This window comes from Pistacia vera, unplaced genomic scaffold (assembly GCF_008641045.1).
Source record: "Pistacia vera cultivar Batoury unplaced genomic scaffold, PisVer_v2 Contig570, whole genome shotgun sequence".
NCBI lineage: Eukaryota > Viridiplantae > Streptophyta > Magnoliopsida > Sapindales > Anacardiaceae > Pistacia > Pistacia vera.
In genome coordinates this window covers 596,814-608,082 of record NW_022196413.1, presented here as the reverse complement: position 1 = coordinate 608,082, position 11,269 = coordinate 596,814, and the positions used below count along the sequence as shown (strand labels likewise).

At 38.8% G+C, this 11,269-nt stretch overlaps 1 protein-coding gene across 1 annotated transcript; it reads right to left on the bottom strand.

Moving 5' to 3' along the window:
• Window positions 1-10,602: 10,602 nt before the first annotated feature.
• LOC116108917 lies at window positions 10,603-11,253 on the bottom strand. The gene has a single exon (XM_031395161.1). It carries the CDS (start codon window positions 11,251-11,253, stop codon window positions 10,603-10,605), a length of 651 nt encoding a protein of 216 aa, XP_031251021.1.
• Between the last annotated feature and the right edge of the window lie 16 nt (window positions 11,254-11,269).

Genomic DNA, 11,269 nt, shown 5'->3' with positions numbered 1-11,269 from the left:
TATTGTATTGACAAATTATACATCAATATATAGGAAAATAAAGAACTAATCTAGGAAATAAATAATCTAATCTAGGAAATAAAAAATCTAACTTCCTATTTTACAAATTTGTTCCTATTATGTATTGATTACAATCCTAATATCCTATTATAGATTTATACACTCCTATTTTACAGATTTGTTCCTATTATGTATTGATTACAATCCTAATATCCTATTATAGATTTATACACTTAATCATGCAATATCTGTAAGATTTTGCATGATTATCTACAACAAAACAAAAAGAGGTTAGACATCTAATCTCTTCCAATAAAATTGTGCTTTGTGGTATTTTGGAAACTAAAGTTCATGAACCAAATTTTGAGGTTACTAAGTCCTTGACATTTAGGGGAGGGGATGGGATGTAATTCATAACTATGTGTGTTGCCCTAATGATAGAATTTGGGTTACTTGGAATCCTAGTTTGGTGAGGTTTGAAATCATACAATCTACGACTTAAGCCATCCATGGTAAGGTTGTTATTTTGGACTCTAATTACTCCTTTGTTTGCTCATTTGTCTATGGCTCTAATGGTCTGTTGGAAAGGAAAGAATTATGGAGAGACTTGATGGGCAAAGCTCAAGATTTTGAGGAAATATCATGGGTGATTTCAATGCGATGAGATTTTGGCATGAGAAAATTGGGGTTTTTATAGGTGGAGAAATTATGTTTCGGACTTGAATAATGTGTAATGAGACTGGGTTTCAGGACCTTCGGTTTATGGGTAACTTTTTCACTTTGAGTAATATGAGAGAAGGGGAACATAGGATTACTACTAAGATTGATCGAGCTCTTGTGATTGAAAGTTGGGGCAGTGTGTTTGGTATTTCCATAGCCAATTTCCTTCCCCCAATCATTTTGGATCATTCTCCTTGTATTGTTGAATGTGGGGTTATGTCTTCACCTAGGAAAATCCCATTTCGATACTTTTGGGCTTACCATGAAAGTTTCATTAGCATTGTTAGTAAGGCTTGGGAAGAAGAAGTTAGGGGTAGCCCTATGTATCAATTGGTTACTAAACTGAAGAGAGTCAAAGAAGCATTAAAAATGTTTAACAAGAGGGAGTTTGGGAATATCTCGGCAAGAGTTATTGAAGCTAGAGAAAACCTCCTAAGGGTCCAGCATGCTCTTGCTTCTAAATTCTAGGGGCCAAGTGACATTCCTTCAAATTGTGCCCAAAAGTTCTACACCAAAGGCAAACCCTCTGTTTCCAAGAATACTCCACCCCTATGTTCACACAATCACCATTTGGGAGGCCAAGTTCCACTGAATTCGGGAATGAAGAAGATGTGTTGATTTCAACACGAACTCTTGCATACTCCAATCTATCCCCAGCATCCGTAATGTTATCCATGTAGAGAGGTTTTCCAATAGCGCTTGCAACATATCTCAACCCTTTAGCAGTCCAAAACTCCAATGGCTCTCCACTAAATTTGACCAAAATCGGCATACTACTAATGCCTTCACTTCCCATTTTTAAATTTAAACGCCATTTTTGAGGAAAAGGGGCTGCCTCCTAATATGCCAAGGGCCCCCTCCTAAGGCTTCATCCCTAGAACTCTCATTATCAAATTTTAGAATAAAGCCCCCAATCCCATTTGAGACAACACCAACCTTGTCGAAACTCTTCCAATTCTTGTCGATAAAACCCTTCACAAGAGAGAATGGCACCGAGGAAGAATCCCACGAGACAATTTCCCCATTTATCATTCCCCAAATCAGCAACCTTTTTAGGAGGTATAACCCTTATCCTCCTCCTATCATCAAGGATTTTCGATGCAAAATATTCCATTGGAGCACTAGATTTCGAAACAAAAAGTTTTCTCAGGATGCAATGCCAACTGGCTTTAATTCCCCATTCACCTTTTCCCCAATAGTCCCACCACTTTCTCGCCATGGGTCATAATTGGAGGTGTCTTTGAATCAACTAGCATATTTCCACACCAACCTTATCTATCGCTTTTCCACCCACAACTTGCCGCTCCTTAATCACTCCTACCAAAACTCTTTGCCTCACTTGTATTCAAAGAATTCACAAGAAAAAGACCACCGGGAGGTAAACTATGGCTTTGGGAAGGTTTGGGAAGTGGAGAGAAAAAATTGATTTTTGGTGATGTGGCATGACTGGTGACGTGATAGGCTGACGTGGCATCTTGGGTGACGTGGCATGATGAGTCAACTTGAGTTTGATGAGGGGGAGGGGAGAGATGGATGATTGGTTGGTAAGTTATCATAGTTTGAAGTCAAAGAGATAAGAGATAAGGAAATCAAAGGGGGGCCAATGAAAAACAAGTGAGATGACAAAAACTTATGAAACAGCCTCTTAACCAGTCCAAAGAGAATGTGGATAAGAAAACAATCTCAAAAATCCAAATGAGCCAATGGGAGAGAAAGGTACCAATGGATAGCAATTGGAAGGATTCAAACAATCCCACCCAATTAGTGACCAACAACCCAAAATGGCAAACAACACTCTAGCCAAACAACAAAGCTGCGGCCAAAGTAAGCACCCACACTCCGGTGACTAGCAAGAATCCGGCTACAAAGGCTACACCACCTACCCACTCTACATTTCCGGTCAAAACAGCACCACAAACAGCCCCTTACTCCTACCTCACTTCAACATCAAACAACAGCTCCAAAAAAACGAAAATAAACAAAACAACTCCAGCAACCAGCAAACTCCGGCCACCCACCTCTTTCCCAATCCAGCCAAGCCAAGAAACAGCTCACACAAACCAACTTCACCACAACAGCCACCAACAAGCAAAAGAGAAGACAAGAAAGGCCAAGAGAACAAACAACCAAGGAGCTTGAGTTAAACCCAAATACACCCCCAAACGCAGCAAAGAAGAACTGAAACGTAACAAGCTAAAAAGGTTAACAAAAACAGATAAACAAAGTGCAGGTTAGTGAAAGAGAATGTGAAATGATAAGTAATAGAAATGATGAAGGTGGCAGGTTAGAGGGACAGGTGATGTTTAATGGTAAAAGTGGAGGATGGAGGATGAGGGTGGAGAGACGGGTGGCGGGTGGAGAAGAAAAACATGGAAAGAGGGCTGGTTTCTAATCCTAGAGAGAAGAGAGAGCATTTTCTCTCACTAAGCATAAACACTAAGAAGGCAAAATTTTTGGTGTTCTCTTTACTTTTTTCTTGGTGTTTATCTCCCTTAATCAGAAAGAAGTAAGTGTACAGTTCGTTAGAAGTGTATGTGGATGAGAACTGTACCAACAGAATTTACCTACATGCACGCCGCCTTTAGTAAGCGGCCTCAGAATCAGAAAGAATAGTTGAACAGTCCGATAGGAGTGCATGTAGATGAGGACTGTACCCACTCACATGGCCAAGGTTCCGAATCCATGCCTCAACCGAGTCCGATCGGCATAGAAAGAACAGAACAGAATGAATGAATGAATGAATAGAACACAAAAAGAAAGAACAGAACAGAAAGAATGAAAGAAAGAATAGAACACAGAAAGAAAGAACAGAACAAAAAAAAAAAAGAATAGAACACAAAAAGAAAGAACAGAACAAAACAGAAAGAAAGAAAGAAAGAATAGAACACAAAAAGAAAGAACAGAACAGAACAGAAAGAAAGAACGAAACAAAAAAAAAGAAAGAATAGAACACAGAAAGAAAGAACATAATAGAAAGAAAGAAGAGAAACAGAAAAGAAATTGCATTCTTTATGTATTTATGCACATGCATCATGGCATTCATATTATTCAGAATTAGTTTCTCCAATTGTGCTTACCTGTTAGTAAGTGAGAAAAAGAATAGAGAAAGAACAGAGAGATAGAACAGAAAAAGAATAGAGAAAGAATAGAGAGAAAGAATAGAAAAAAACAAAGAAGAAGAGAGAAGTTTGATGTAAGGAAAGAATTCAGAATATGAGCAACGGAGATAGGAAGGTAGCATAGCGGGTTTACTTACTGAGCAATTAGTGCTCACGTCATTGTTTTCAATGTTCTTTGTAGGTAGTAGATGAGATGTGGTTGCTTGGAATGTCAAGATGCGGAAGGGTCGGGCAACACTGTTGAGCTTCTTGAGAAATTTATTTACACTATGTATAATTTTGTATATATAAAGAAAATTTGTGCCCATTATTTTATATTCATCTACATGTATATTTTCGTAATACATATATTTAGTTAATTTTACTATTTATTTTATGAGTATACTAGCTAGAGAGAGAGTCATTACATTTTTGGTATCAGAGCAGAGATTTTGGGATTTGACAGTGTGCCTCTCCCGCCGCATTGATGTTCTGTAGTCGACCGCTATAAGTTATTTCTTTCCTTACCTGTAGTAGAGTGTTGGTGTTATGTAGAGGAGACATGTTATGTAGATGAGATGTAGAACTCGAGCAGGCAGTAGGAAGACAATGAGTACGGGTGAATCTTCCAACCCGTTAGAATTTACTCCCCTTGTCCTTGATGAAAAGAGGATTCGTAATATTATACAGTAAGTATTGGGAGAAAAGCAGGGAGGCTCTAAACCGAAGAGAGTTGAGACCTCAATTATTGTACCGACCCCCAAAGAGGAGAAGTTTTAGAGGTGACCATAAGGATTCTTTTACCATAATTGATGCTATCAAAAGTGTTGTGAGAGATAAAGCTATGGACCTTAGGAATGTCACAGCATCCTACAGCAATAGGAAGTTGGCGAATGATTGGGGCCTCCCTTGATCTATTTTCAAAGACGTTTCTCAAGTTCTCAACACCGTTTGAAGATTGGATTACAGAGGGTTACGCAGAAGGGTTTTTGCTTGGTTGTTTTGTCTCATTGGTAAAGAGTTTGATTTCGTGTTTTTCTTTTAATGATCCTAACCTAGGGAGGTGTCCTATGGTAGGTGGGATTTTTGGTGTTCCTCTTTTCTTCTGTCTTGTGTTTATCTCCCTTTGTGGTTTTAGATAAACCCTAGAGCGGATGGCTGTTTGTAGGCTTGTTTCTTTGTTTCCATTTTCGGGCATGCCAAAATAGGCTGGTCGCCTTTTATTAGGGCTTTGTACTTCTGTGTTTTTTTTTAATATGATTATACTTATCAAAAAAAAAAAAAAAAAAAAATCTTACTTTAAAACGCTAAGTCCATCTGGTCATTAGCCTAGCTTTGGACGAACTACAACTATTTAATATGGGTTTGGGTTTAGAATCCAAGATCAATGGAAATAAAGATTGAACTTGGGTTTAGAGCCCAAGTTCCTGATTTCCTATAGAAGGCTACATATTCTTTATTCTCATAAGCTTGCCCCACATGAACATGCGCAAGGATTAATCAGCTCTTCTTGTGCCTAAATCTCTTTATATGGTTCCATATAACTTGGAGTAAAAAATTATGATAAGATTTGGTGGGTATAACATTACGCATTATTTTTCTCTGAAAGAAAAAGTAAATTACTTAAAATAAGAAGGCCAGCATTAATCCACTTGGAATTTCAATTTTTTTGATTTGGCATAACTTGGATATACGAGAAGTTGAAAAAGTTGCTTTCAACTATAATTTGAAGCTCAATTTCCCATTGTGAGAAAGAAATTAATAATCTGAAGGACATGATTCAAATCCTCACATTCAATAAGTGCTTCAAGCTTCCTACATGAAGCACATGGTCCCCAATGCAATCTTCCTGTTTCATTCTCATCAACAACACTCAAATCTGCACCCATCAATCTTGAACTTCACTACTGCTTCTTCTCCCTTTTAAAACCACTTTCTCAAAAGCCAATAAGTGCTTCTGCGCTGAGTTTGAACATTTGGAGAAGTATTTTAATATTCAATTTTGACAACTTTGGTTCAACAGCATCAACTGATTTGCATTTGGATGAGTAACAAATGTGACTTTCCTCTAATGCCACATATAATTGCTTTGGTGCTTTAACCAATTGGTGATTGAAGTTTGAATAACTTAATCCATCTCCAAATGAATAAACTTTTTCCCCTGTGTAAAATCTGTAAGTCCTCCCTGAATACCCATTTGAAGCATCTGCTCTCATGTTCATGTTACTCATTGGAACCTTTTCCACATATGATTGTGGATACCAAGTCATTGGTAATCGTCCACCTGTAACATGACCATTTGTTAATTATAAAACACATTGTCAATTCAAATTGCAACCGTGATGCATTGTCAAAAGTTGTGGGTTTATCTCTTGTCCAGTACCTCAAACTGTAGGGTTCAGAGCTTATCTCCATTGTTTCGAACCCATGACTTTATTATTGGATCATTGAAAACGAATCAAGAATACCAACGGGTAACAGATATAAATAACATGAGTAATCCAAAGGCATGAGTAATCCCTAGACAATAATTTAGTTACACATTGGTATAAAAAAGCAAACCTCAATTCCCCGAAAAGCATGAGTAATCCAAAACCCTAGGAAGAATCTCCTTCTCTTTCTTGCTACAAAGTGTCTCTCAATTTAGTTAAAAAAATAATCCCTAAAATAAATTACAATGTCCTATTTATACTTTTCTTTGCTAGGGCTGTTTTTGGGAAAGTACAAGTTCAAGTCGGAGTTGGAAAAGGTGAGAATTTTGTTTTCTTTGTTATCCACGCCGTAGCGTGATTTTATGGAACCACGGCACCAAATTCTCCCGCAAACCATAAAACTCTTTCACGTAGCTATGCCGAATTCTTCACGCCATGGCACAATCTTTTTGCCCAAATCACTCTTTCGCGCTACAACGTTGAAAAACTCTACTGCGGCGCCATCCAGTTGTTTCACATTACAGTTTCTTCCAACGACTTCTAAGTCTTTTCCTTCTCACTTGAGTTAGCTTCAACCAACATCAATATTTCTGACATTTTCATGCCTGATTAGTAGCCTTCAACATATCCAGAAGCTAGAAAAAGGTAGACTTCTAAGCATTTTCCTTCTCACTTGAGTTAGCTTCAACCAACATCAATGTTTCTGACATATCCTGATCAGTAGCCTTCTTATAATCCTCAATGAAGTTATAGACAAATTGAGAGTAAGAATCTGGCAAATATTGTAATATTAGGTCTATCGCTAAAACCTCATTAAGTCTGCCTCCCAAAATCTGAAGCTTGTTCATATACTTGGTCAACTTGAGTATATGATCGTCAATTTTGGTACCCTCTTTTATCTTGTGTCTGAATAGTGACTGAGACACCACATGCTTCTCATTTCTCTGGAAAGAATAAAGGATAGAAGCTAAGTCCATATTCTGGCATTACAACCATAGTAATGGTGTCATTGATGCAAGCACAATGGATCTTATCATTTTCTTTTGCATCATGTTTATGCTTATATACATACCCAATCTGATGGATAGAACTATTAGTAGGCTCTGGTGACAAAGCCAACTCAATGGTGTATAATCTATTGTTTAACTGAAGTATACTGTTTATAATTCTATACCAGTCAACGAAATTCTCACCATTCCATTTGTTTCCCAGTTCGATGATTTGTTGCTGTGATGATGGGATCATATTGCTTAACTTTTAAGTGGATCTACAAGTGCAGAATAAGTAAACATTATTACAATGTTTATTATTATTATTTAATAAGGCCTTTTATTAAATAATCGGTCAAACTAGTTTCCTCAAGCCAATAGCCCTCACTACTAACTTAGGAAAGATTGTTGGCTTTCCTAATGGTCTAAGATCTCATCTAGCCCATTTCAAAACTTCGTTGTGGCAAACGAGCCAAAACAGGTTGATTTTTTTTTTTTTTCTTTGTTAAGTAAGTAAATATATTAAAAAAAGAGAAGAATGTACAAAGGCTTGATAAAGGGCGACCAGCCTATTTTGGGACATGCCCCAAAAAGGAATCAAAGGAAACAAGCCTACAAACGGCCATTCACTGTTGGGGTTAATCTTAAACCACAAAAACCAAGAAGAAAGCAAAGAGAACAACAACAATTCCACCTACCATAGGACACCTCCCTAGGTTAGGATCATTTAAATGAAAAACACAATATCAAACTCGTTACAAATGATAGAAACACAACCAAGCAAAAACCATTCTGCGTAACGCTCTGTAATCCAGTCCTAAAACGGTGTTAGGAACTTGAGGAACATCTTTGAAAATAGATCTAGGCAGGCCCCAATCATTCGCCAACTTCCTATTGCTATAGGATACTTTGACATTCCTAAGATCCATAGCTTTGTCTCTCACAACACTTTTGATAACATCAATTATGGTGAAGGAATCCTTATATTCACACCTAAAAATTTGTGAATTCCGCTCCCTCCAAATCCAATAAACCGTAGCCCCTAAACAAAGCCTACCCAAAGTGAATTTTAGGCTCTTACCTTTCCATTTCCTTGCCAAATGGGGGATGTAATCATGCCAGGGTCTACCCACATAGCCAAGGTCAGCAAGCATAAGGATGTTACTCCAAATAGACTTAGAAAAAGGGCATGCAAAAAATAAGTGGTCAAGAGATTCCATAGATGAGTTACAAAGGCAACAATAAGAGTTAGTAGTAGCCCCATACCTCATCAACCTTTCCTTTGTAGGTAATCTCTCCTTAATATCCATCCATAAGATCATAGAGTATCTTGGGATAGCCTTTGAGAACCACACCAAGTCACACCACTCAACTTTTGCTCTTCTTCCTCTAATACCTTCCCAAGCCGATTTGGTAGAGAAATCCCCCAAAGGTGAGGGTATCCAACAAATCTTGTCGTCAACATTGGAAGGTGTGAAATTCACGAGTTCCTCATATTAATAAGAGCCCAAGAAGGCACTTGGCCACTTCCAATTGCATCCATCAATCACAGAACTTACCTTAGCATCTTAGCAATCCCTGCATCATAAATAATCCTTTCCCCATATACGCAAACAAGGGGGCCGTTCGGGGCCAGTTATCAACCAAAGAGAGGTGGTGTTACCATTGCCAATGCGACATTTGATATTCTTTCTAGCCATTTCCCTATTTTTTAGGATATGTCTCCATGCCCATGTACAATTTTGGGGAATGCATATGTCCCAAATGCTTCTATTTCTCAAAAGATAAATTCGGACCCAAGAGACCCATAAAGTATGGTTTCTGTGATTGCACAGGTTCCAAATATGTCTTAAAGAAGCTGCGAGGTTCCATTCCTTAGATTTCATAAACCCAAGCCCACCCTCATTTTTGGGTACACATACCTCCTCCCAAGCTATTCTAGCTTTGTGTCTATTCATATCAACTCCGGACCAAAGAAAAGCTCTCAAACTAGCATCAATTTCCTTATGAATTTTGGAAGGAAGGGTAAAGAGGGACGACCAGTAAATTTGCACACTCCAAAGAATGGATTTAATCAAAATAATCCTCCCCGCATAGGATAGAAACCTACTTCTCCAAGAGGCAACCCGAGCCAAGATTTTATCCAAGAGAGGTCGACAATCTCCAAAGGTAAGCTTAGAGGTAATAAGGGGTACACCTAAGTATTTGATGGGAAAACTACCCTCGGCAAATCCTATCAAACTTAAAAGCTCCATCTTTTCATTGTCACTCACACCAGAAAGGAAGATATTGCTCTTATCAGGATTTGCACTCAATCCTGACCAACTTTCAAAAGTAACTAAAGCATTCTTAAGGAGAGACAGAGAAGTACCTTCGGCTTTACAAAAAAGCATGAGATCATCCGCGAAACAAAGATGAGTCAGCCCCATTTTCTTGCATCTCCAATGAAAACTAAAGTTCGGATTAGCCGCCACTCTATTCAAGAGCCGAGAGAGAACCTCCATAGCAATAACAAACAAGTAAGGGGATAACGGATCCCCTTGTCTCAGCCCTCTAGAGCTCCCAAAGAAACCCACCAGCTCCCCATTGATGACCACTGAGAACCTAGGAGTAGTGATGCATTGGGATATCCAATTGACAAGTACACTCGGGAATCCAAAATTCTTAAGGACTTATAAGAGAAACTCCCAATTAACCGAGTCATAAGTCTTCATTAAATCAACTTTCAAAGCACACCTTTTCTCCTTAGCCGAAGCTCGATTGTAGTTGTGCACCAGTTCTTGGCATAACAGGGTATTGTCTCCTATTCTCCTATCACCAACAAAAGCTGCTCTCCTTCTAATGTTGATGACAAGATTTGTTGGATACCCTCACCTTCGGGGGATTTCTCTACCAAATCGGCTTGGGAGGCAATTAGAGGAAGGAGAGCAAAAGTTGAGTGGTGTGACTTGGTTTGGTTCTCAAATGTTATTCCAAGATACTCTATGATCTTATGGATGGCTATAAAGGAGAGATTACCTACAAAGGATAGGTTGATGAGTTATGGGGCTACTAGTAATGCTCATTGTTGCTTTTGTAACTCATCCATGGAATCTCTTGACCACTTATTTTTTGCATGCCATTTTTCTAAGTCTATTTGGAGCAAGATCCTTAGTCTTGTTGACCTTGGTTATGTGGTTAGACCCTGGCATGATTACATCCACCATTTGGCAACGATATGGAAAGGTAAGAGTCTAAAATTCACTTTGGGTAGGCTTTGTTTAGGGGCTACAGTTAATGGGATTTGGAGGGAACGAAATTCGCAAAGTTTTAGGGGTGACCATAAGGATTCTTTCACCATAATCGATGCTATCAAAAGTGTTGTCAGAGAACTTCCTTCAAATTATGCCCAAAAGTTCTACACAAAGGGCAGGCCCTTGGTTTCCAAAAATACTCCACCCTTATGTTTACACCATCACCATTCAGGAGGCCTAGTTCCACTAAATTCGGGAATGAAGAAGCTGTGTCAATTTCAACACAAACTCTTCCATATTCCAATCTATCCCCCGCATCCGTGATGTTATCCATGTAGAGAGGTTTCCCAATAGCGCTAGCAACATAGCTAAACCCTTTAGCAGTCCAAAACTCTAATGGAACTCCACTAAATTTGACCCAAATCGGCACACTACTAATGCCTTCACCTGCCATTTTTAAATTCGGACGCCATTTTTTGAGGAAAAGGGGTTGCCCCCCAATATGCCAAGGGCCCCCTTCCAAGGCCTCATCCTTGGAGCTCTCATTATCAAATTTCATAATAAAGCCCCCAACCCCATTTGAGACAACACAAACCTTGCCGAAGCACTTCCAATTCCTATCGATAAAACCCTTCACAAGAGAGAATGGCAACCTTCTACCAAGGAAGAAACCAACGAGACAATTTCCCCATTTGTCCCTCCCCAAATCAGCCACCTCTTTAGGAGGTATAACCCTTATCCTCCTGCCATCATCAAGGATTTCCGGAGCAAAATATTCCATAGGAGCACTGGATTTC